This window comes from Oncorhynchus nerka, linkage group LG17 (assembly GCF_034236695.1).
Source record: "Oncorhynchus nerka isolate Pitt River linkage group LG17, Oner_Uvic_2.0, whole genome shotgun sequence".
Classification (NCBI taxonomy): domain Eukaryota; kingdom Metazoa; phylum Chordata; class Actinopteri; order Salmoniformes; family Salmonidae; genus Oncorhynchus; species Oncorhynchus nerka.
In genome coordinates this window covers 23,528,432-23,555,789 of record NC_088412.1, presented here as the reverse complement: position 1 = coordinate 23,555,789, position 27,358 = coordinate 23,528,432, and the positions used below count along the sequence as shown (strand labels likewise).

The 27,358-nt window shown below is 42.9% G+C and overlaps 1 protein-coding gene across 3 annotated transcripts in view; it reads left to right on the top strand.

Moving 5' to 3' along the window:
• LOC115144916 (guanine nucleotide-binding protein subunit alpha-11) overlaps positions 1 to 27,170 on the top strand; it is a 77,209-nt gene extending 50,039 nt beyond the window's left edge. For all 3 annotated transcript variants that reach the window (XM_029686058.2, XM_029686057.2, XM_029686056.2), the window contains 6 exons: positions 7,795 to 7,979; positions 10,203 to 10,357; positions 16,866 to 16,994; positions 19,470 to 19,599; positions 21,386 to 21,539; positions 21,933 to 27,170. In XM_029686058.2, coding sequence (XP_029541918.1) covers positions 7,795 to 7,979; positions 10,203 to 10,357; positions 16,866 to 16,994; positions 19,470 to 19,599; positions 21,386 to 21,539; positions 21,933 to 22,123 — 944 coding nt within the window. In that variant the 3' untranslated portion in view covers positions 22,124 to 27,170. The remainder of the gene's footprint in view (positions 1 to 7,794; positions 7,980 to 10,202; positions 10,358 to 16,865; positions 16,995 to 19,469; positions 19,600 to 21,385; positions 21,540 to 21,932) is intronic.
• The last annotated feature ends 188 nt before the right edge of the window (positions 27,171 to 27,358 follow it).

The window sequence follows — 27,358 nt, the reverse complement described above, 5'->3', positions numbered from 1 at the left end:
GTTGTGTTTATTTTTGTTCAGTGTAATATTTGTTTTAACTCTATATAGTTGTGTTTTGTGGGTGGCACTGGGTAGGCTGATACCCCATTTCATTACATTTACATTTAAGTCATTTAGCAGACGCTCTTATCCAGAGCGACTTACAAATTGGTGCATTCACCTTATGACATCCAGTGGAGCAGCCACTTTACAATAGTGCATCTAAATCTTTTAAGGGGGGTGAGAAGGATTACTTTATCCTATCCTAGGTATTCCTTAAAGAGGTGGGGTTTCAGGTGTCTCCGGAAGGTGGTGATTGACTCCGCTGTCCTGGCGTCGTGAGGGAGTTTGTTCCACCATTGGGGGGCCAGAGCAGCGAACAGTTTTGACTGGGCTGAGCGGGAACTGTACTTCCTCAGTGGTAGGGAGGCGAGCAGGCCAGAGGTGGATGAACGCAGTGCCCTTGTTTGGGTGTAGGGCCTGATCAGAGCCTGGAGGTACTGAGGTGCCGTTCCCCTCACAGCTCCGTAGGCAAGCACCATGGTCTTGTAGCGGATGCGAGCTTCAACTGGAAGCCAGTGGAGAGAGCGGAGGAGCGGGGTGACGTGAGAGAACTTGGGAAGGTTGAACACCAGACGGGCTACGGCGTTCTGGATGAGTTGTAGGGGTTTAATGGCACAGGCAGGGAGCCCAGCCAACAGCGAGTTGCAGTAATCCAGACGGAGATGACAAGTGCCTGGATTAGGACCTGCGCCGCTTCCTGTGTGAGGCAGGGTCGTACTCTGCGGATGTTGTAGAGCATGAACCTACAGGAACGGGCCACCGCCTTGATGTTAGTTGAGAACGACAGGGTGTTGTCCAGGATCACGCCAAGGTTCTTAGCGCTCTGGGAGGAGGACACAATGGAGTTGTCAACCGTGATGGCGAGATCATGGAACGGGCAGTCCTTCCCCGGGAGGAAGAGCAGCTCCGTCTTGCCGAGGTTCAGCTTGAGGTGGTGATCCGTCATCCACACTGATATGTCTGCCAGACATGCAGAGATGCGATTCGCCACCTGGTCATCAGAAGGGGGAAAGGAGAAGATTAATTGTGTGTCGTCTGCATAGCAATGATAGGAGAGACCATGTGAGGTTATGACAGAGCCAAGTGACTTGGTGTATAGCGAGAATAGGAGAGGGCCTAGAACAGAGCCCTGGGGGACACCAGTGGTGAGAGCACGTGGTGAGGAGACGGATTCTCGCCACGCCACCTGGTAGGAGCGACCTGTCAGGTAGGACGCAATCCAAGCGTGGGCCGCGCCGGAGATGCCCAACTCGGAGAGGGTGGAGAGGAGGATCTGATGGTTCACAGTATCGAAGGCAGCCGATAGGTCTAGAAGGATGAGAGCAGAGGAGAGAGAGTTAGCTTTAGCAGTGCGGAGCGCCTCCGTGATACAGAGAAGAGCAGTCTCAGTTGAATGACTAGTCTTGAAACCTGACTGATTTGGATCAAGAAGGTCATAAGAAGGTCATTTCATAGGTAAGAGTGCAATATTAATATCCAATATGGACAATAGACTGACTGGGAAGGTTATTTTCCACAGTCGTCAGTCCTTCAATAAGGGCTAATGTTAATATTTGTGTAAACTTTTGAGAATTGCTTTCTGTGGGTGTCAATGAGTAGGCTGATACCCAGTTTCATCAATGCACAAGCCATAGGTAAGGCTATACAGTGCATATAAACTCAGCAAAAAAAGAAACATCCTCTCACTGTCAACTGCATTTAATTTCAGAAAACTTAACATGTGTAAATATTTGTATGAACATAAGATTAAACAACTGAGACAAACTGAACAAGTTCCATAGACATGTGATTAATAACAGAAATGGAATAATGTGTCCCTGAACAAAGGGGGGCTCAAAAGTCAGTGTTGCATTAAGTACTGCAGTGCATCTCATCCTCATGGACTGCACCAGATTCACCAGTTCTTACTGTGAGATGTTACCCCACTCTCCCACCAAGGTGCCTGCAAGTTCCCGGACATTTCTGGGGGGAATGGCCCTAGCCCTCACCCTCCAATCCAACAGGTCCCAGACGTACTCAATGGGATTGAAATCCGGGCTCTTCATTGGCCATGGCAGAACACTGACATTCCTGTCTTGCAGGAAATCACGCACAGAACGAGCAGTATGGCTGACGATCAGTCATGCTGGAGGGTCAGGATGAGCCTGCAGGAAGGGTACCACATGAGGGAGGAGGGTGTCTTCCCTGTAACGCACAGTGTTGAGATTGCCTGCAATGACAACAAGCTCAGTCCGATGATGCTGTGACGCACCGCCCCAGACCATGACGGACCTGCCACCTCCAAATCGATCCCGCTCCAGAGTACAGGCCTCTGTGTAATGCTCATTCCTTCGACGATAAACGCAAATCTGACCATCACCCCTGGTGAGACAAAACTGTGACTCGTTAGTGAAGAGCATTTTTTTTTACAGTCCTGTCTGGTCCAGCGACGGTGGGTTTGTGCCCATAGGTGATGTTGCTGATAATGTCTGGTAAGGATCTGCCTTACAACAGGCCTACAAGCCCTCAGTCCAGCCTCTCTCAGCCTACTGCGGACAGTCTGAGCACTGATGGAGGGATTGTGCGTTCCTGGTGTATCTCGGGCAGTTGTTGCCCTCCTGTACCTGTTCCGCAGGTGTGATGTACCGATCCTGTGTAGGTGTTGTTACACGTGTTCTGCCACTGCGAGGACGATCAGCTGTCCGACCTGTCTCCCTGTAGTGCTGTCTTAGGCTTCTCACGGTACGGACATTGCAATTTATTGCCCTGGCCACATCTGCAGTCCTCATGCCTCCTTGCAGCATGCCTAAGGCACATTCACGCAGATGAGCAGGGAGCCTGGGCATCTTTCTTTTGGTGTTTTTCAGTCAGTAGAAAGGCCTCTTTAGTGTCCTACGTTTTCATAACTGTGACCTTAATTGCCTACCGTCTGTACGCTGTTAGTGTCTTAACGGCCATTCCTTAGGTGCATGTTCATTAATTGTTAATGTTCATTGAACAAGCATGAGAAACAGTGTTTAAACCATTTACAATGAAGATCTGTGAAGTTATTTGGATTTTTACTAATTATCTTGGCAAGACAGCGGGCGGGGTAGTGCTTTAACCTCTCTGAACCACCCATACCGGATCCGGGATAATTGTCATCAGCAACGCTGAATAGCATAGCGCCACAGTCGAATAATATTACGAGAAAATATTCATATTCTTGAAATCACAAATGCAATATTGCAAAACACAGTTTAGCCTTTTAATCCACCTGTCGTCTCAGATTTTGAAATTATGCTTTACAGCGAAAGCAATACAAGCATTTGTAAGTTTATCGATCGCACGACCAAACAATAAGTACACTTAGCATCAGGTAACTTGGTCACGAAAATCAGAAAAGCAATCAAATTAATCGTTTACCTTAATTGATCTTCGGATGTTTTCACTCACGAGACTCTCAGTTAGACAACAAATGTTCCTTTTGTTCCATAAAGATATTTTTTATATCCAAATACCTCTGTTAGTTTGGTGCGTTATGCCCAGGAATCCACCGGTAAGAGCGGTCACGACAACGCAGACAAAAATGCCAAATTATATCCATAATGTCCACGGAAACACGTCAGATGTTTGTTTATAATCAATCCTCAGGGTGTTTTTCAAATATCTATTCGATAATATATCAACCGGGACAGTTGGCTTTTCACTAGGACCGGGAGTAACAATGGCCGCCTTTCTCTTTTGCGCACAATTCACTCTGAGCCCCCACCTATCCACTTACACAATGTGGTCGTTCACGCTCATTCTTCAAAATAAAAGCCTGAAACTATGTCTGAAGACTGTTGACACCTTGAGGAAGCGATAGGAAAATGAATCTGGTTGATATCCCTTTATAAATGGATCAATGGGAGGCTATGGAACATGGAGTTTTCAAAATAGAAGCCACTTCCTGGTTGGATTTTTCTCAGGGTTTCGCCTGCAATATCAGTTCTGTTATACTCAGAAAAGAGTGTTTTCTATCCTAATCTGTCAATTATATGCATATTCTAATATCTGGTCCTGAGAAATAGGCCGTTTACTTTGGGAATGTTATTTTTCCAAACATAAAAATAGTGCCCCCTAGCTTCAAGAGGTTAATACTTAAACGTTCTTTACACTTGCTATTTTTTGTGTAGACTCAACATTCTTAAATTTCCCATTGTTGGACACAACCGTTAGGAATGTCTATATAAAGATGCAAAAGGTTTGGGATCTGCACTGGTTTGGGACCTTTCACAACTTCCTTCACTCTCCATGATGAGCTCTGCTCTTCTATGGTGCCTGATTCATTTAGTCTCAGGTCTGTAGTCGCAATATGTGTGGGCATCGGGAATGTCTGCACACAATATAGGCCACCTGAGGCTCTTTCTCCGCACATCTCTTCAACCACCCCATGCACTTGTAGCATTATGCACCTGTAGCGATTTACACTTGTAGCATTATGTGCTAAGCTTTAGGTCTCTTGGTAGAAAGGAAACTGGGTTGCCAGGGCAGAAGTTTCACCTGTGAGTGTGTGTCTGTGTTAGTGTGCCCACTAATCGTCTTTGTAAAGTCTTTATTTTCCCCAGGGGGCCATTAATTTTTCAGCACAAAGTAAAAACAATGTACAAATTACAATAAATATACTCAAATACAATATGTCCAGCAATATGTAGACAGGATAGCTATAAAATATTTTTTTGTGTCATTGTTTTGGCAATTCTCACACAAACGTCAGAATAGGGATGAAGCTTATATGACATGCTTTTTACATTCGTATCACAAACTATTTTTGGGAAAATCTTGATGAAAGTGCCCACTTTTTAGACCTATAAATGCCTCCTGAAAGACCCTATGATCTGTGAACTGTACATGATACAGAAAATATATTTGTGTCCTAATACTCTTATAATGTTTACATATGGAATATGTCTAGATAAAGAAACTATATCAAATAAATATACTAAACATTAAATATCTCAAATGTACCCTTTTTCTTTAGTTCATTTTAGGACCTACTGTATTGTTTGAAACAAACTCTACAGGTACAGTGGGGAGAACAAGTATTTGATACACTGCCGATTTTGCAGGTTTTCCTACTTACAAAGCATGTCTGTAAGAGGTCTGTAATTCTTTATCATAGGTACACTTCAACTGTGAGAGACGGAATCTAAAACAAAAATCCAAAAAATCACATTGTATGATTTTTAAGTAATTCATTTGCATTGTATTATATGACATAAGTATTTGATCACCTACCAACCAGTAAGAATTCCAGCTCTCACAGACCTGTTAGTTTTTTCTTTAAGAAGCCCTCCTGTTCTCCACTCATTACCTGTATTAACTGCACCTGTTTGAACTCGTTACCTGTATAAAAGACACCTGTCCACACACAATCAAACAGACTCCAACCTCTCCACAATGGCCAAGACCAGAGAGCTGTGTAAGGACATCAGGGATAAAATTGTAGACCTGCACAAGGCTGGGATGGGCTACAGGACAATAGGCAAGCAGCTTGGTGAGAAGGCAACAACTGTTGGCGCAATTATTAGAAAATGGAAGAAGTTCAAGATGGCGGTCAATCATTCTCGGTCTGGGGCTCCATGCAAGATCTCACCTCATGGGGCATCAATAATCATGAGGAAGGTGAGGGATCAGCCAAGAACTACACAGCAGGACCTGGTCAATGACCTGAAGAGAGCTGGGACCACAGTCTCAAAGAAAACCATTAGTACAACACTACGCCGTCATGGATTAAAATCCTGCAGCGCACGCAAGGTCCCCCTGCTCAAGCCAGCACATATCCAGGCCCGTCTGAAGTTTGCCAATGACCCTCTGGATGATTGTTACGAATCCCTTTTGGCCCGACAGTCTAGGGGGGATGGTAATGAGACCCGTAACATAACTCATGCAAATTATTATTGTGACAAAGTAAAAGTGTGCACGAAATAACCACGACAACAGAAATCTACCGTCAAACTCTAGGTTTATTTATAAACACACGGTAATGGGGGGAGCAGGAAAAGGGGCTGAGCTGGACCCAAGGAAAGAAACAATAAGTATTCAAAAACACCCCTAAGCTAGACTAGCCTACTTTAACAACAGCTAACTAACTAACCAAAAATACAGTGGGTGGTCCGCCCAGTTCTAACTAGTGTATTTAACAAAGTTCACCTACGGGTAGTGTATGCCCATGGGCGACTTGTCTTGGTTTCCCCTTTTCCCACCAGCAAACAAACAAACACCATAACCCAAAACCAATACTCACAGGTGATGACAAAGTGCTATGGAGGTGCTTTAAACAAAAGAGAGGTTAAGACACAAAGCGAGAGTGAAACACAGAGACCTACAGACATGGCATTTACAGAGAGATTGAGCTAGAGATTGAGCTAGAGATTGAGCTAGAGATTGAGCTAGAGATTGAGCTAGAGATTGAGCTAGAGATTGAGCGAGAGATTGAGTGAGAGATTGCTCCAGAGCAAACAAATGATGGGGTTTTTAAACCATGGGGAAGGAACTGTGATAGGGTAGGAAATAGGAGGAGGTGTGTCTTCTGATTGATTGTTGACTGATTGGGGAGTGATGGTTTTCACCTGTGAGGGGAGAAGGAGAGAAAAGAAACACACAGGATACACACACACACAGGATAACTGTATCCATAACAATGATCCAGAAGAGGAATGGGAGAAGGTCATGTGGTCTGATGAGACAAAAATAGAGCTTTTTGGTCTAAACTCCACTCGCCGTGTTTGGAGGAAGAAGGATGAGTACAACCCCAAGAACACCATCCCAACCGTGAAGCATGGAGGTGGAAACATCATTCTTTGGGGATGCTTTTCTGCAAAGGGGACAGGACGACTGTACCGTATTGAGGGGAGGATGGATGGGGCCATGTATCGTGAGATCTTGGCCAACAACCTCCTTTCCTCAGTAAGAGCATTGAAGATGGGTCATGGCTGGGTCTTCCAGCATGACAACGACCCGAAACACACAGCCAGGGCAACTAAGGAGTGGCTCCGTAAGAAGCATCTCAAGGTCCTGGAGTGGCCTAGCCAGTCTCCAGACCTGAACCCAATAGAAAATCTTTGGAGGGAGCTGAAAGTCCGTATTGCCCAGCGACAGCCCTGAAACCTGAAGGATCTGGAGAAGGTCTGTATGGAGGAGTGGGCCAAAATCCCTGCTGCAGTGTGTGTAAACCTGGTCAAGAACTACAGGAAACGTATGATCTCTGTAATTGCAAACAAACGTTTCTGTACCAAATATTAAGTTCTGCTTTTCTGATGTATCAAATACTTATGTCATGCAATAAAATGCAAATTAATTACTTAAAAATCATACAATGTGATATTCTGGATTTTTGTTTTAGATTCCGTCTCTCACAGTTGAAGTGTACCTATGATAAAAAGTACAGACCTCTACATGCTTTGTAAGTAGGAAACACTGCATCCATCATCCAGCATCCATCATTCATGGTAAAAAATAATAATAATCGTACATACCCTGCTGTTCAACTGCATGTGCAATGATGTCCGAGGGGGAAAAATGTGTTATTTCAAGTAACTTCCTCGTTGGAATTTTGCAAATGGACATGGCAGTTTCACGGCTATGGATTCGATCTTAAACATAGGGTGACTATCTGCGCTGTGAGGGATACAACATATTTCTCTGTGGATAAGAGTACCGCAGTGTCTTGGATAGTGGACTGCACTCTCAAACTGAATCTATTTGGGAGCCCCTGGTCTAATCTGTTCATTGTCCTCTCTGTCTACTCAGGCACTGGCGAGAGTGGCAAGAGCACATTCATCAAACAGATGCGCATCATCCATGGGACGGGCTACACTGACGAGGACAAAAGAGGCTTCACCAAGCTGGTGTACCAGAACATCTTCACCTCCATGCAGTCCATGATCCGGGCCTCCGAGACCCTCAAGATCCAGTACAAGTATGAACAGAACAAGGTGAGTCTGACTTGGGGATAGGGATTGGGGTCCACTCATTGGACAATGATCATATTGGTCAATGTATTTCATTATATATCTAGAGGCTACCTAGGGATCACTAATGGGAGCAGAAAATGGTTAGCGGCCAGTCTTGGCTGATTTCTTTTGATTTTCCCATGATGTCAAGCAAAGAGGCACTGAGTTTGAAGGTAGGCCTTGAAATACATCCACAGGTACACCTCCAATTGACTCAAATGATGTCAATTAGCCTATCAGAAGCTTCTAAAGCCATAACATCATTTTCTGGAATTTCCCAAGCTGTTTAACCTCTTGCCTCTAGTTGGGACGCTTGCGTCCCAACTAGAGTTCTGGAAATGCAAATGTGCTACGCTAAATGCTAATAGTATTAGTTAAAACTCAAAAGTTCATTAAAATACACATGCAGGGTATCAAATTAAAGCTACACTCGTTGTGAATCCAGGCAACAAGTCCGATTTTTAAAATGCTTTTCGGCGACAGCATGAGAAGCTATTATCTGATAGCATGCACCAATACACTACAACAGAAAAGCACAGCAGGGGACGTAAACAAAATAATTAGCATTTCGGCGTTACACAAACCGCACAATAAAATAGAAAACAGTCATTACCTTTCACCATCTTCTTTGTTGGCACTCCTAGATGTCCCATAAACACTATTGGGTCTTTATTTCGATTAAATCGGGCCATATAAAGCCAAGATATCGTTATATGTAGACTGTGTGATAAACGAAAAAAACAGCGATTTCACAACGTAACGTCATTTTTAAAATTCAAAAAGTAGACGATAAACTTTCACAAAACACTTCAAATACGTTTGTAATGCTACTTTAGGTATTAGTAAACGTTAATAAGCGATAAAAATCATCCGTAGGCGATGTAAATATCATTAGCTGTCATCTTGGAAAAAATTTCAGGAGAGAGCTCTTCCGGAATGATCTGGGCGGAGACCGGAGGTAAGCGGTGCCCCTCTTTCGGTTCAACCAAGAATCAAAGATGATTAAATTCACAAGATACTCGACAACATGGGGATGCTGTGGGAGTTGAATGCTCGGTCTTATCTAATTCGGCTCACTGTTAACAATTGCTGGAAGTGGCGCAAGGATATTTATTTCCATTTTCTGTGATCAGGTTTTCCTGCGCTTTCCGATGTAACGCACGTTATGTAATAGCCACAGTCGTGATTTAACCAGTTTTAAAAACGTCCGAGGGTTTCCTATCCACACATTCTAACCATATGAACGTACTATATTCCTGGCATGAGTAGCAGGGCGCTGAAATGTTGCGCGATTTTTAACAAAATGTTCAAAAAAGTAGAGGGTCGACTGAAGAGGTTAAAGGCACAGTCAACTTAGTGTGTATGTAAACGTCTGACCTACTGGAATTGTGATACAGTGAATTATAAGTGAAATAATCTGTCTGTAAATTGTTGGGAATATTACTTGTGTCATGCACAAAGTAGATGTCCTAACCAACTTGCCAAAACTATAGTTTGTTAACAAGAAATTTGTGGAGTGGTTGAAAAACGAGTTTTAATGACTCCAACCTAAGTGTATGTAAACTTCCAACTTCAACTGTATGCATGTAACTTGGCATTGCATGCAGATAACCATAGCAAGTGAAATTGATGTATTTGAATTAGGACTGGTGAACCGGAGGTGCACCCATCAGGACTTCTATAGCCTAGTCATAGTATAGCCTAGGTGGGGAATACTACTACAAAATCAGCTACGGACTAATTCCCTTCTGGCATTGTCTGAATTCTCATCCACTCATAGGACCGCTCACTGGCAACTGTTGGCTGGCAATCTCCGCATCGAATTGTCCAGCCACAGCTTTATATGTCCTCATCATCAAATGCAAACCGTATTCAAATAGACCATAAAAGTGGCTGTAAACCATGCCATAAAACGTAATGGACTGCTACAGCTACTCCAATCTGCTCTGTCCAGGTACAGACACTAAGTCACTGCCGAGGAGAGGCCTGAATGTGTCAATGGCAAGACAGTAGTCTGTCTTTAGGCCTAAATTGATCGATAATAATCTGTACAAATGACCTAGCCATGTTCTGATTTAACTGATCAGAATGCAGAAATGTGTAAATAATCCTGGAGCACTGTTACAGTGAGTGTGAGTGACACTGTCCAATATTTTACTCTTTTCCAACTGTTTCCCCTATCTGGTGTCCTCTTCCTCCCCCCAGTCCAATGCGCTGCTCGTGCGAGAAGTGGACGTGGAGAAGGTGTGTTCCTTCGAACAGCCCTACATCAGTGCAATAAAGATGCTTTGGACTGACCCTGGCATCCAGGAGGCCTACGACCGCAGACGTGAATATCAGCTCTCGGACTCAACCAAATAGTAAGTCTATTTCTGGGATACACACACAATAGCTACAGTGGTTAGAGATTGAGCATTTTAAATTGAAGAGAATGAGTTAATAATAGTGAATATCATCTCTCCTTGATGCTATTAAATAGTGTTTTGTATGAGAAAGTGAGAGATTTAAAGAGACCAAAAGAAAGAGGAAAAAAACAGATGGAAAGAGGAAGAACAGACTGCAACGTTTCTCATCCTGCTCCACCTTAGTTCTATTTGAACTAACCTAACGAGACCTGAATTTCATGTTTGTTATGTAGAATTATAGGTCTGAATTTGTTCAACCCTAAAATGCAGAGTAAGCACTTTGTCACCATGGCTAATGCTTATAGCTTTCCAGGGACAAAACACTTTGTTGTAATATGACTCAGAATCAATGTAGTGATTAGGCTACTCTGTTTTTATGACTGATAAGGTTATCAGGACTGTAAAAATGAACCCAAATGGTCCACATGGACCATTTTAGGATGTTAAGTTACTTGGCCCTAAAGACTTGAGCTATTGTGATTCAGCCCCCCTAACAGGGTTAGTGATAATTGTTACAAACGGATACTGCCTACCGTTAGTTTGTGAGTAGTAACAGGATACAGCTGTAATATGTTAATGTACAGTGCCTTCAGAAAGTATTCATACCCCTTGACTTATTGCACATTTTATCAGTCTGAATTCCAAATGGATTCAATTATTTTTTTTCGCCACACAATACCCCATAATGACAAAGTGGAAACATGCTTTTTTAGAAATGTTAGCAAATGTATTGAACATTTAAGTACGGAAATATCTCATTTACATAAGTATTCACACCCCTGAGTCAATACCTGTTAGAATCACCTTTGGCGGCGATGACCGCAATGAGTCTTTCTGGGTAAGCCTCTTAAGAACACCTGGATTGTACAATATTTGCACATAATTTTTGTAATTCTTCTGTCAAATTGGTTGTTGATCATGGCTAGACAGCCATTTTCAAGTCTTGCCACAGATGTTCATGCCTATTTTAAGTCAGAACTGTAACTAGGCCACTCAAGAACATTCAACGTCTTCTTGGTAAGCAATCAGTGTAGATTTGGCCTTATGTTTTAGGTTTTTGTCCTGCTGAAATGTAAAATCATCTTCCACTGTCTGGTGGAAAGCAGACTGAACCAGGTTACATTTACATTTAACATTTAAGTCATTTAGCAGACGCTCTTATCCAGAGCGACTTACAAATTGGTGCGTTCACCTTAAGACATCCAGTGGAACAGCCACTTTACAATAGTGCATCTAAATATTTTAAGGGGGGGGGGTGAGAAGGATTACTTTATCCTATCCTAGGTATTCCTGAAAGAGGTGGGGTTTCAGGTGTCTCCGGAAGGTGGTGATTGACTCCGCTGTCCTGGCGTCGTGAGGGAGTTTGTTCCACCATTGGGGGGCCAGAGCAGCGAACAGTTTTGACTGGGCTGCGCGGGAACTGTACTTCCTCAGTGGTAGGGAGGCGAGCAGGCCAGAGGTGGATGAACGCAGTGCCCTTGTTTGGGTGTAGGGCCTGATCAGAGCCTGGAGGTACTGAGGTGCCGTTCCCCTCACAGCTCCGTAGGCAAGCACCATGGTCTTGTAGCGGATGCGAGCTTCAACTGGAAGCCAGTGGAGAGAGCGGAGGAGCGGGGTGACGTGAGAGAACTTGGGAAGGTTGAACACCAGACGGGCTGCGGCGTTCTGGATGAGTTGTAGGGGTTTAATGGCACAGGCAGGGAGCCCAGCCAACAGCGAGTTGCAGTAATCCAGACGGGAGATGACAAGTGCCTGGATTAGGACCTGTGCCGCTTCCTGTGTGAGGCAGGGTCGTACTCTGCGGATGTTGTAGAGCATGAACCTACAAGAACGGGCCACCGCCTTGATGTTAGTTGAGAACGACAGGGTGTTGTCCAGGATCACGCCAAGGTTCTTAGCGCTCTGGGAGGAGGACACAATGGAGTTGTCAACCGTGATGGCGAGATCATGGAACGGGCAGTCCTTCCCCGGGAGGAAGAGCAGCTCCGTCTTGCCGAGGTTCAGCTTGAGGTGGTGATCCGTCATCCACACTGATATGTCTGCCAGACATGCAGAGATGCGATTCGCCACCTGGTCATCAGAAGGGGGAAAGGAGAAGATTAATTGTGTGTCGTCTGCATAGCAATGATAGGAGAGACCATGTGAGGTTATGACAGAGCCAAGTGACTTGGTGTATAGCGAGAATAGGAGAGGGCCTAGAACAGAGCCCTGGGGACGCCAGTGGTGAGAGCGCGTGGTGAGGAGACAGATTCTCGCCACGCCACCTGGTAGGAGCGACCTGTCAGGTAGGACGCAATCCAAGCGTGGGCCGCGCCGGGAGATGCCCAACTCGGAGAGGGTGGAGAGGAGGATCTGATGGTTCACAGTATCGAAGGCAGCCGATAGGTCTAGAAGGATGAGAGCAGAGGAGAGAGAGTTAGCTTTAGCAGTGCGGAGGGCCTCCGTGATACAGAGAAGAGCAGTCTCAGTTGAATGACTAGTCTTGAAACCTGACTGATTTGGATCAAGAAGGTCATTCTGAGAGAGATAGCGGGAGAGCTGGCCAAGGACGGCACGTTCAAGAGTTTTGGAGAGAAAAGAAAGAAGGGATACTGGTCTGTAGTTGTTGACATCGGAGGGATCGAGTGTAGGTTTTTTCAGAAGGGGTGCAACTCTCGCTCTCTTGAAGACAGAAGGGACGTAGCCAGCGGTCAGGGATGAGTTGATGAGCGAGGTGAGGTAAGGGAGAAGGTCTCCGGAAATGGTCTGGAGAAGAGAGTTTTCTTCAAAAAAAAAAAAAAAAAAGAAAAAGGTTTTCTTCGATGGATTTTGCCTGTGTTTAGCTCCATTCAGTTTGTTTTATCCTGTACCTCCCAAATTTCAAGCATACCCATAACATGATGCAGCCACCACTATGCTTGACAATATGAAGAGTGGTACTCAGTAATGTGTTGTATTGGATTTTCCCCAAATGTAACACTTTGTATTCAGGACAAAAAGTTTATATCTTTGCCACATTTTTTGCAGTATTACTTTAGTGCCTTGTTGCAGACAGGATGCATGTTTTGGAATATTTGTATTCCGTACAGGCTTCCTTCTTTTCACTCTGTCAATTAGGTTAGTCTTGTAGAGTTACTACAACGTTGATCAATCCTCAGTTTTCTCCTATCACAGCCATTAAACTCTGTCTGTTTTAAAGTCACTATTGGCCTCGTGGTGAAATCTCTGAACAACTGATCTCTGAACAACTCTCCGGCAACTGAGTTAAGAAGGACGTCTGTATCCTTGTAGTGACGGGGTCTATTAATACACCATCCAAAGGGTAATTAAAAACTTCACCATGCTCAAAGCGATATTCAATGTCTGTTTAGTTTTTTTTTTTTTACCAATAGGTGCTCTTTGTGAGGCATTCGAAAACCTCCCTGGTCTTTGTGGTTGAATCTGTGTTTGAAATTACTGCTCAACTGAGGGACCTTACAATTATCTGTATGTGTGGGGTACAGAGATGAGGTAGTCATTAAAAAAATAATGTTAAAACGCTATTATTGCACACAGAGTGAGTTGCTGCAACTTATTATTTTACTTGTTAAGCAACTTTCTACTGCTGAACTTATTTAGGCTTACCATAAGGGACTGAAGACTTATTGACTTAAGACATTTCAGCTTTTCATTTTTAATTCATTTGTAAAAATTGAACAACATAATTCCACTTTGACATTATGGGGTAGTGTGTGTGTGTGTGTGTAGGCCAGTGACTACACATCTTAATTAAATCAATTTCCAAATTCAGGCTGTAACACAACAAAATGTGGAAAACGTCAAGGGGTGCAATGTATGTGATTACCTGTATGTATTTCTGTTTCCATGAGAAAGAGAGAGGGTGTGTGTGTACCTGGTTTTTGTCTGTGTGCAGGTGATTGTGCAGCGTCAGGCACACGTGTCATGTGTCCGCCTTCATTCCACAGTTACCTTATAGATTTAGAGAGAATAGCGACCAAGGGGTACGTGCCCACTCAGCAGGATGTGCTGCGGGTTCGAGTGCCCACTACTGGCATCATTGAGTACCCTTTTGACCTGGAGAATGTAATCTTCAGGTACTGGTGTGAAGTGCTGCCTATACCTCCGCCACTATTCTGGCTCCCCCCCACACTGCTGCTGGCCGCACAGCCCTGGGTCCTGGTAGCGTGCTCTCTGAGACTCCTTCCTATCAGCAGCTCTGAGTTTGTCTGAGGCCAAATCACTTCTCCTAACTATAACCAAAAAAGGAAAATGGGTATTTAGTCCAGATCTTATTGAACTTTTATTTATTTTTTATTTTTTTATTTCACCTTTATTTAACCAGGTAAGCAAGTTGAGAACAAGTTCTCATTTACAATTGCGACCTGGCCAAGATAAAGCAAAGCAGTTCGACACATACAACGACACAGAGTTACACATGGAGTAAAACAAACATACAGTCAATAATACAGTAAAAAAAACAAGTCTATATACAATGTGAGCAAATTAGGTGAGAAGGGAGGTAAAGGCAAAAAAGGCCATGGTGGCAAAGTAAATACAATATAGCAAGTAAAACACTGGAATGGTAGTTTTGCAATGGAAGAATGTGCAAAGTAGAAATAAAAATAATGGGGTGCAAAATAAATAAATAAATTAAATACAGTTGGGAAAGAGGTAGTTGTTTGGGCTAAATTATAGGTGGGCTATGTACAGGTGCAGTAATCTGTAAAATGCTCTGACAGTTGGTGCTTAAAGCTAGTGAGGGAGATAAGTGTTTCCAATTTAAGAGATTTTTGTAGTTCGTTCCAGTCATTGGCAGCAGAGAACTGGAAGGAGAGGCGGCCAAAGAAAGAATTGGTTTTGGGGGTGACTAGAGAGATATACCTGCTGGAGCGTGTGCTACAGGTGGGAGATGCTATGGTGACCAGCGAGCTGAGATAAGGGGGGACATTACCTAGCAGGGTCTTGTAGATGACATGGAGCCAGTGGGTTTGGCGACGAGTATGAAGCGAGGGCCAGCCAACGAGAGCGTACAGGTCGCAATGGTGGGTAGTATATGGGGCTTTGGTGACAAAACGGATTGCACTGTGATAGACTGCATCCAATTTGTTGAGTAGGGTATTGGAGGCTATTTTGTAAATGACATCGCCAAAGTCGAGGATTGGTAGGATGGTCAATTTTACAAGGGTATGTTTGGCAGCATGAGTGAAGGATGCTTTGTTGCGAAATAGGAAGCCAATTCTAGATTTAACTTTGGATTGGAGATGTTTGATATGGGTCTGGAAGGAGAGTTTACAGTCTAACCAGACACCTAAGTATTTGTAGTTGTCCACGTATTCTAAGTCAGAGCCGTCCAGAGTAGTGATGTTGGACAGGCGGGTAGGTGCAGGTAGCGATCGGTTGAAGAGCATGCATTTAGTTTTACTTGTATTTAAGAGCAATTGGAGGCCACGGAAGGAGAGTTGTATGGCATTGAAGCTTGCCTGGAGGGTTGTTAACACAGTGTCCAAAGAAGGGCCGGAAGTATACAGAATGGTGTCGTCTGCGTAGAGGTGGATCAGAGACTCACCAGCAGCAAGAGCGACCTCATTGATGTATACAGAGAAGAGAGTCGGTCCAAGAATTTAACCCTGTGGCACCCCCATAGACTGCCAGAGGTCCGGACAGCAGACCCTCCGATTTGACACACTGAACTCTATCAGAGAAGTAGTTGGTGAACCAGGCGAGGCAATCATTTGAGAAACCAAGGCTGTCGAGTCTGCCGATGAGGATGTGGTGGTTGACAGAGTCGAAAGCCTTGGCCAGATCAATGAATACGGCTGCACAGTAATGTTTCTTATCGATGGCGGTTAAGATATCGTTTAGGACCTTGAGCGTGGCTGAGGTGCACCCATGACCAGCTCTGAAACCAGATTGCATAGCAGAGAAGGTATGGTGAGATTCGAAATGGTCGGTAATCTGTTTGTTGACTTGGCTTTCGAAGACCTTAGAAAGGCATGGTAGGATAGATATAGGTCTGTAGCAGTTTGGGTCAAGAGTGTCCCCCCCTTTGAAGAGGGGGATGACCGCAGCTGCTTTCCAATCTTTGGGAATCTCAGATGACACGAAAGAGAGGTTGAACAGGCTCGTAATAGGGGTGGCAACAATTTCGGCAGATAATTTTAGAAAGAAAGGGTCCAGATTGTCTAGCCCGGCTGATTTGTAGGGGACTTGCGGACTGCCTCAATTTGAACTCAATATAATATAATGCAAGGTTTAACAGAGTCTCTGAGAGCTGCTATCAGGTACTGTACTCACTTTCTGGGAGATGATTGGGGGGTTTAGTAGGTGGTAGAGGTGGCAGGTGAAGGGTCACCCCCCCAGAGCTCTCAGGAATGGGTTCTCCTGTTTGGGACTGACTGGTCCACTTGCTTTGGAGGGGGGTATCTGCTGTCATGCTTCACTCTCTCTCTTTGTCGTTCCTGTCTCTCTTTCTCCCGGTCTCTAGCTATCTAAGCGATCTGGATCGTATTGCTGAACCCAACTTTCTACCAACCCAACAAGATGTGCTTAGGGTTCGCATCCCCACCACAGGGATCATTGAATACCCTTTCGACTTGCAAAGCATCATTTTCAGGTAGAAAGACATTCACACTTTTACTCCCTTCCTAGTGTTTTGTATTTCCTCTGAAATACATCATTGTTTCAATATTCATGTTGACTGTGTGTTGTGTGATATCAGAGAACATTGATCATTTTCTCCCTCATAAGATCAACATGAACACTGATTCACCTGCTGCTTAATTTTTATTCCTCATTGTTGTTTGATCTCCAGTTTTTACCCACCCATCATAATTGTCTCAGGCCCATCAAGTCTTAATTGTCACTATTTAATCCTCGAGATGAACACTGAACAACACTTCAGCCCCTTGCTTTGCATGGTACAATACTGGATGGAGTAGAATGATGAGCTAAATATCAGTTAGTCATCTGAAGATTTAGTCATCATAACAGGGATGTTGAGAAGCCGTGTACTCCAGGACTGTAACCAGTCTGGTGTCATTATGATGTAACCAGGCATGCTGCCTGTTAGTGTCGCCTGGGCCAAGCCAGTCGAGCTGAGGGAGGGGGAGGCCTCCTGGAAGTGGCCAGGCGGAAGAGACTGATCACTGGGCACCAAGGTGTAGAACATCCCCCCCAAGAGGATAATCATGAGGAGATGAAACCAGCGAACAAGAGCGATTACAAAAGAGTGCAAATCGATAGGAAGCCAGCATGTCAGCCCCTCCTACGCGCAGCAGCGCTAGAAATAACTCCCAGGCTCACAATGAGGTTGGACTCGAGGATCCCTCCATCGCTTCACTCTACTGCTACTGGATGGATAGGCTGTGAATCACTACAGCAGTGTTTAAGGACATGTAGCCTATATAATAATATATTACAGAGATATTCCTCAGGATTTAAGCAAATCCAGACGATCCGCATTTAAATCTCAATGAGAATATTTGGCTAGTCGGATGGGGAGAGACTTGTGATGCAAGGAGCCCCCCTCTTCACCCCAACCCAATGTGTGTTAGAGTGATGGGGTCTGGTGCAGCCCGGGTTGTACTCACAGCAGCTGCACAAGGCAGGCTTTCATGAGGACAAAGTAAACATGTATGTCTGCTGCGTTCGGCCGTGGTGCTTCCCTCTCTTAATTGCCTTTTTGAAGTGGTTGAGAATGTCATGATTTCTCTGGGCTCATCCTCCATAGGAGAGCCTATCCTTCTAAGTAGGTCACCCATCACTGCTACAGGAAAGGAGGCCGGCTGATGCGAAGGAGCTTTTATTTTAGGCAGGAGTCCTAGAGGACCCCATTTATCAACGCCCCCCGCCCCTTCTCACTTTGCGGACGAGCCAGCCAGGGACGGACAGCGGTAGCTGCTGCTCGCTAGGCTACGAAAGAAATCCTGATCCTCCTTTGATAAGATGGATATAGACTAATAGATCTCTCCCATCAACTAAACCACTGTTGGAAAATAGGAGGATTTCTGAGTTGCATGATGGCTAATCTGATCCATCATCTATAAATGCAAAATTCTATGAAATCCATGAAAATAATGTTTGGAAAACAACTGTAGCGGTATTCCCAAATCCTTGCCTCCACTCGGTACCCCTGCTTGATCTGTGATGGGGGTGCCCTCTGCTCTCCCATTCTTCCCCCCCTCCCTGTATTCTTTCTTTCCCCCTCTGTATCCTCCCCTTCTCCCCTCTAACCCCCCTTTCCTCTCTCCTTTTTGCACTGGCCTACCTCCCCACACTGCTGCTGGGCTTGTGCTCTGAATCTGAAGTCACTGGCTGACTTAGATGCTGCTTCCAAGCGGGATAATGCCATCCCGATCTGACCTCTCTGGCACACCTGCATCCACTTAGCTGGGAATGGGCTGGGATGTGGCTCTGCACAGTGCACACCTTTTCTCTTTTCTTTTTGGTTCAACTTGGGTCGTTTAACCTGTCCTTGCACTTTATTTGATTTACTGTACTGTATGTTGTATTAGTGCATAATAAGTTATCCAACTTAATTGTTGTCAATTTAAGTTATTGATAGCATAATGCATGTCGCATGTACAGTATGTTTACTGTACATGCGTTTAATTTGTTTAATTCTCATACGTTAACATAACTGCCTAACTGACAATCCTGACCATAAAGGAACATAATTTCCACATAATCATGTTTTCCAAATAGTTGTATATGATGGTAAACACAATCAAGTGGGTTTGAGTGCTTCTTTGCACTGATGTATTTTAAAAGCAGATCAGAAGGGTATACATCTTATTGCATTATAAGTGCTGTTCCCAATGTAACAATCATTTTAATTCCTTGATATCCATTATATTTTTGCTTTGTTTGACAGTTAACTGTATTCATTGCTAGATGTTGGGCATTATGAATCCTAAAAGGTGATAATGGGACTAACCTCAAATGTTTAAGTTTCACCAAATGATTTAGTTGTATACCCTAGTTACCACAATAAAAAAAATGGTAAACTTGTCATTAATGTCTGAATTTAGCCTAATTTTGAAAACTTCTCTCCTATATTCATCTCTCCATCTGGGTCCTGTCCAATCAGGATGGTGGATGTAGGGGGTCAGAGGTCAGAGAGGAGGAAGTGGATCCACTGCTTTGAGAACGTCACGTCCATCATGTTCCTGGTTGCCCTCAGCGAGTACGACCAGGTTCTGGTGGAGTCTGATAACGAGGTGAGATTGAACACACACACACCAGGCACACTGTCATTAGTCTCTTATTTACAGTCATACGGTAGATAGTAGCTTCTTATATCCTGCTTGTTTGTGTATGAGTCTGTATTTTGTTTTGTTTTCCATTTTGCTGGTGTCCCTTTGACTGCAGCTCCAGATGAAATGAGGATAATATGATCAGGCTGTTTAGTCATCAGAGAGAGCTGGTTTAGAACAACAAACTGTCTGATGGGTCATATGACAGAGTGTTTCATACAGCACTGCACCACGGAGCAGAGCGGAGTATTTTGGAGGGTAGAGACATTCACATCCTCCTGCACTGCTCTCGCTACTGGATCTACCTGATCTGACAGTAAACATCATGTCACAGGAGCAGCAGAGCAGGCCCTCCTTACACACAGACAGGATGGGTGCCTCTGCATGGATAATGGGATTATATAATGCCAAAGATCTGCTCTCACATAGACATAACGCAGACCACAGCAAACTCACAAGAGCAAAGTTAATCCTAACATGCGCATTACTCCACCCATTATATTTTTCAACTACATATTTATTGATTCCTCCCCCCAAAATGTGGTGAACTTATTTGGATGATGGGAGTAATACATCTCATCACTAACCCACCTTTATTTCCTATAAATGCCATGGGAGTCTTTGTAAATTGGTCTCTAGGGTACAATGATATTTTGGAAGCCGTATGATTGTTTCACTAGACAATTTCATTGTTTTTATCAAGTGCAGTCAGGAATTTAAAATTACACTGAATTGAGTTGTATGCAGTGGCAATTGGCCATGTGTTTTCTAAGCAGATTCTTCTTCTTTTTTTTGTTAGGCTAGATTCACTATTTTGTTAGAACTGTTATTAAATCGAGCAGTATCTTGGATTAATATGAGCTCATGAATGACCAAAGTTTTTATTATTTAACTAGGCAAGTCAGTTAAGAACAAATTCTTATTTACAATGGCGGCCTACCGGGGAACAGATTTTTACCTTGTCAGCTCGGGAATTCAATCTAGCAACCTTTCGGTTACTGGCTCAACGCTCTAACCACTAGGCTACCTGCCACCAAATATATGGGTTTGCTCTAGTAGAGAAGGGGTTGTTTCTTCATAGGATAAGTAACATTTACTGTCAAGTTTTTTTGGCCCAATAGATGAAAGCAATAAATTGGTTGATTTTTAGATTATTGAACAAAACAAAATGTTAACACTAATTAGCATATTTTGAAATGTTTTTGCATGATATAGAATAATGAAAACCTGTTACCTTATTTTGTGCCTGCCATTTGGCTGTAGGCTACTCTGCTAGCAGCTTGCTAAAAACTGCAAGCAAGCTAGCGTTTTAGCTTCTCACATCAGATTTATAATGAAATAATATACCCTGACGAATATTCTTATACTTGCCAGTGCAACCTACAAAATTTTTCCAGTTTTGATATACTGTTGAATGTATTCGCTCCCATGTCAGCAAAAATATAACATTTATCATGTTTGCTCACGGAGAAAAAGCACATTGCTAGCAACTGTTTTTACCGTTTCAAAATAGCCTGAAATCACATAGATATTACTTCTAAACAAAATACCTTTTGGGTGGACTTGAAGGCCTCAAAGTTCTTTGGTTTATTGTTTGAACAGTCGCTGTGATTATATTTAGTTATCTATGCAAAATAGACTACTTTGTGCATAGCCTATATAGATCAAATAAAGGAACCAAGCGAGTTCTGACCATCCTTTCCTTTCTCCTTTCTGTCCCTATCGCTCTACCTCCCTCTTTCTCTGTCAGAATCGGATGGAGGAGAGTAAGGCTCTGTTCCGGACCATCATCACATATCCCTGGTTCCAGAACTCCTCCGTCATCCTGTTCCTCAACAAGAAGGACCTCTTGGAGGAGAAGATCACTTACTCCCACCTGGTCGACTACTTCCCAGAGTTTGATGGTAAACGACTCTTTACCTTTATCCTAGAACCTCTCTGCACTGGCTAATGTGGCCATGTCCAGTACCATGGCAGCTACTGAGGCAAATTATCAAATATAATGCATATGATTTATTTATTTATTATTGGAACATTATTCATTTCAAATTCTACAGGTGGCATGAACAGACCTGAATGTATTTTTGTTAGTATTTAGTGACACCGTGTGGCTAGACAATGAACTGAAATGTAATACAAATTCACACCATTCAGGATTTAAATCGCTTACCTTTTGAGATCATGTAACGTGTCGTCCTTTCAATTTAAAATGTTGTGTGTTCGTTGGTAGCACAGGTACACAGTGATGTGTCCTGTTGCCTGTAGCTTTGGGATAATGTGTGTGTGTGTACCCCTAGGGCCCCAGAGAGACGCTCAGGCAGGCCGGGAGTTTATCCTGAAGATGTTTGTGGACCTGAACCCTGACAGCGACAAGATCATCTACTCCCACTTCACCTGCGCCACGGACACAGAGAACATCCGCTTTGTGTTCGCTGCTGTCAAAGACACCATCCTGCAGCTCAACCTGAAGGAGTACAACCTGGTGTGAGAGAGAGAAATTGAGAGAAACCTCACACACAGCACAGAGTACACATCTACACACACACCTGCACTAACACATACACGTAGACACATTCACCAACATGCATTTACACACACACACACACTTGATCACACATGCGTAATATATTCCTGGTCCCAACATCCTCCTGCTCCTTGTCTATGGTTTAATTGGATGTGTTTTTCCAGCTCCAGTCATTCCCCCCACTCCTCTCTTCCCTGCCCACTGCTGCCTGCATCCCTCCACTGACTTGACTTGGTGGTTGACAGCTCTCATTTGTCACCTGGTGTGGCTTGCGTCTCTGGGTCACCCCTGTTAAAGAAGGGGGCTTGGGGGTGGGTAGGTAGAAGTCTGTTTGATTTGGTGGCTTGGGTGCTGGTGTGATTTAAAGGAAAGAGAGCTGAGGTGTAGGAAAGCAGGAAAAAGCCAGTGTCCCCCCTTCACAGTCAGGGGGGGGGGGGGGCTGGGCACCCACCAGTCTGCAGAGGGTTGTGGGTAACTGCATAGAATCGTTGGAGCAAGTGCGGGTGGTGCTGAGGTGTGGGGGGGAAGCTCAACTCTACATGGTCTTTGAGGTGTGTGTTTTCTCCAAACCTCACGCTAGGCTAGAAGTCACCTTGCACTGTTGAATGTAAAAAGTGTGTGTTACAATCAAGTGGATGCTCACACATAGACAGAGCAAGGGTGGGAGAGATTAAGTAAATTGATCTGTGTATATTAAGAATTATTTTAGGTGAGTTTATTGACTATTACTATTGCTACTACCGCTTCCCAGTGATGTTAATTAAAGATGAACAAGACCACAGCGTTTCTCATTTCCAAGAGGAAAGTCACAATTATCCAATAGAGGATGTAACCTACATGATTGGAAACTGTTAGTTTCCTCCTTGATCCACTGCTCCCCTGTCCCTCAGACAAAACATCATTTACATTTTTCACAGAACCCCTTGTTGAATTGGCAGCGTCTTGTAACATTCTAAAACGACAATATGAATAAACTGCAGCACTATTTAGATTTAATTTGTCATGATTTTTACTCCTTAAAATGCTGTACCATTTGCCAAATGTTTTGTTTGCTGTAGATACAATCAAGTTGCCAGTATCAGTTACATCCCCCAAAACTTTTCAGATACGATGAACAAAATCAACTCGTTGGGGAATGGGGTGATTGAGATGACTGAAACCAAATGTGTATATTTACATGTGTCTTCTCTCATAGTTGCATTGAAAAGTTTGGTACATTAATTTAGGCAAAACTCATTTATATTTGCCGTACTATACCGTTTCTTTTGGACACTTGCCTAATTAATTACAATTGTTTGATAGTGTGTTTCTGCGAATTTTTTAAAACATTTTGGTTATCTTCCAATGAAGGTAAACAACTTGCTGTACTTGTGCAGATGACATAAAGGTGTAGTAAGGAGCAATAGTTTGTAATAAAGAAATCTTTAGTGCTGCCAGCTAACTTAAGTCAGAAGTTGGTCCTCTACACGGTGTCAGTACAGCTTCTCTTTGTTAAAGGTATTGGATATTTTTTCCCTATTTGGCCAATATTTTGAGAAATGGTAGTGATAAATAAGAGAAGTCTTTTTTTTTTTTTGTCTAATTTATGGACCAGAGCTCTAGATGTTGTTCATCTGACTCTTCCTCCCTGCTTCCATCTAGAAGTGTCTCCATCAGATGGGAGACTGGGAGAGACGGGGTCCATAGTACTGTTAAAAAAATACGATTTTAACGGCATGTGATCTACCTTTCTTTAGAGACATCATACTTTGTAGTTGCAGTTATGTTCTGCTTCAATTTTGAAATGATTGAGAATGGGAAGATTCTTTTCCATTTTGGGTTGGTGCATTATGCAAATAGAAAAAAAGAGACTCCTCAGTGGTTGAATATAACTGGTCTGTGCTTGCATTTTTGTAATTTAAGATTTTAATTTGGTATTGGTTTTTAATCCCATATCTTGTCTTTTGCTTGATAGTTAAGATTCCATAGCTAACAATATGTCGATAGATTGCTATTTTGTCTTTAACGTAATTCAGGTGAGTTTTCATAACTTTTCATTATAAGGGCTACTACTAGCAAAGTTGACAGATAATTAAAGGACTCTATGGATGATATAGAGCAATAGGTGCAATTAAAGTGAGTGTTATGAATCAAGGAGCCAGTGTTGGGGTGTGTTGATGCCAAGGGGAAGGCCATTGCCACAGGTTGAGTGCAAACTGTCCAGGGATGCCAGTTGGTGATCACTGGAGGATGAATTCTGCTGGCTATTTGCCTGTAAACTTTGACCAGCCCGTTTGGGCCTGAGCAGAGCCTAGTAAAACCACGAGGGGATCTCATAGCTGCCTGCCTCAGCCAATCTTTAGTGTGCTCTTCCGTTCCCACCTGCCATTCATGTCTTCAGCTTGGCTTTAGTCCATTGTTGTGGATGGTTTGTGTTTTATGTGCCCTACTAGTCATGTTTCTATGCTTGACATTTATATACTAAGAAAGACCATGACTGGAAGACATGTGATTGCCACAGTGCTATTTGCACTCCAGAGAGCGTTGGGTGAGAGCGGTTAGGTGAAACTTAACACTTTAGAGAGTTATCATGATGACAGACTTGTTTTTCATATCTTGTATTTTTGGTGCCAAAAATAATGGCCAAATTGAGTGCAGGGTGCCCAAATATTTTTTCGCATTCTACTGTACATGGCAAGCACTTACCCTGCAAAGTGAAGTTTGTGCTCTGTTTAAGATCTTGCTGTGTGTTTACAATTACATTGAATTGCAACCTAAGAATGTTTTGCCCATAATGTTGGCTTGGGTATACTTTTCAGTCCCCCTTAACTAAATGTCCACTGTATACTAGCCTGGCTGAAAGGTCCAACGTTTACCTTTCCTCTACGTTCTCTACCCCAGTTGTTAAATGGTTTGTGCAATTCATGGAAATATCTGTAAATGTTGCTTTCACTGAAGGTGGAAAAGTATGACCTTTTTTGGACTTAATTAAGTGCCACAGTGTTTTAAAAATGTTGAAACATGTTGGACATTTTGTAATACCTTGTCATTTGGCCAACCCACGGTGGATGCGGCCTTGTCGTGAAGGCAGCTTGTGAGTTGTCAGGGATGTTTGGTGTTGCACAACTTGTATTTGAAGGCCTTTCTTTGTTAATTAATGGTCCCACACCTAATACTTTTTATATACCACATTATTTGTGAACTGTACATAAAAAGCAGAAATATGAATGCTTCCTGTACAACTGCAGATGAGGCGTTCAACTAAATTTGTCGTGATTGCATATGTCTGAACGGATGTTTTTGGTTTAACTTGTTGAGCTTGTAGGCAAGTTTTAATTTCTCTCTCAGGAGTACGAAAGTCTCTTGCCAGGGCAGGCTGGACTGAGATGTTGCCAGTGGTACTTCAGATCACCACCAACAAGGCAGCTTGTTTTTGAATTGTTTTAGAGTGGTTACTGCTTCTCTGCTGCTCTGTTACCTCAAGAAGCACACTCCATCCCCTTTGACCTGTGGTTTACTTTCTTAGGTAGAGTAGGGTTTAGTTCTACACGTGACACTCATGCTGGGCTCTCTTCATGCTTGTAACCCCCAGTGGTTTTGCATTCATTTAGTTACATTGTACACCTTTTGCTCTCTACTGTAGGTATCTGCATCAGATTGTGATCCAGTGGTTTTGAGGTGTATGATGAGCTGTGTGGTTACTTCACTCTAAAAAACACTGTACAAATGTCTGGCGCAGGCCTCCCTCCCTGCTGTTGGCAGATATGAGAATGCTACCATGGGTTTTCTGAGCATACAGTCAGTTTAAAGCAAGTACATTGGTTTTCTCCACATGTGGACTATGGACAGTGTGTATGTAGTTATGTGTTATGTGCACCCTCTACAGCACACTAATTGAACATCACAATAACTAGTAAGAGAACACGGAAGAAGTACTGTCGTCACTAAAACCAGCACAGTGGGGATTGAGGAAGGGATACACTACTAGAGGCAAGTCCATGCCATAGACTGACTAGCACTACAGTATGTACAAACAGTTGCCACCATTTTTCCATACAGTTCATTTTGAAATAAGCCTGTTAAACTTTATTTATTGTAATGCTTTGCCAAGTGAAGGTACCGAAAGAGTAAAATACTGTAGCAGTTGGATTCATCGGTGAATTAATTAATATGGTGTTTTTTAGAATATCAGCTGTTGTCTCCTCTTACTTGATCTTTAATCCTTTCTTTCTCACGGGTCAATGCACTGAACCTGCGCTGCAGCAATGGGACTTCCTGCATTCATGCAACTTACATGTTCATTCAAGCACGTTTTGTTGGTACTATGAGATGTGTATACACTTTTGATGGTTAATGCTTTTTCTTAAGATCCATACTGATGGGATGGATGCACAGAAATGCTAAAAGCTCTTATTGCATCTTTTTGTTTCTTTTGTAAGGCTGATGCATTACCTGAACTCTTGTATTTAGGAGCACTTAATATGATAGATTTTTAAATAAGAGGTTAAATAAACTTTGTGTAGTGGTGTATAAATTGAAAGTAATGTATTTTTTTCTTAAGTATACCAAATGTAAATTATGTACAATAATGAATGTGCCAATCCCCTTTCTTTGTAGAGCCAGACTCTTAACAAGTGCCAATGTTGTGAAAAATCATAAGGACCTATGTATTTCATGGTCCACTTTTTAAAACAAATAAACACTAAGTATGTGATTAAGATGAATAAATAAATGAAAATGAATGAAAAAGGTGAATTTTATTCTGTATTTAATGATAAACTGCTGTTTTGAAAGAAATCACATTTTAATTGCATGTGGGGGGAGGGGGATAAACTGTATTAATGCGAAGCCCTCCAGAAAAGGGACCTAATGGGTATTGATTTACAGTATTTTAGCCATATTTCTCTTTTGTATGTTTCATTTCAACCACTGTTGCCTGAACCTCATTCAAACATGAAAATTATTTTCATAGCCTTCTCCTTTAAAGAAAAAGTATCTGTTTTAAATTGGAATAAAATGTGTTCCTATACTCTGCTGGTGTTCTGTCTGTATATTATGAACTCATTTCTGAACAATTAGCTTTTGAAATACAGCCTATGCTGCACCTTTTAATATGAGGCTTTATGATTAAAACAAAAAATCATTCAGAAGACAAACTTGATACATTTTATGTGGTTGACATTTGTTGTTGATACCACAGTGGGAAACGATAAAAAAAAA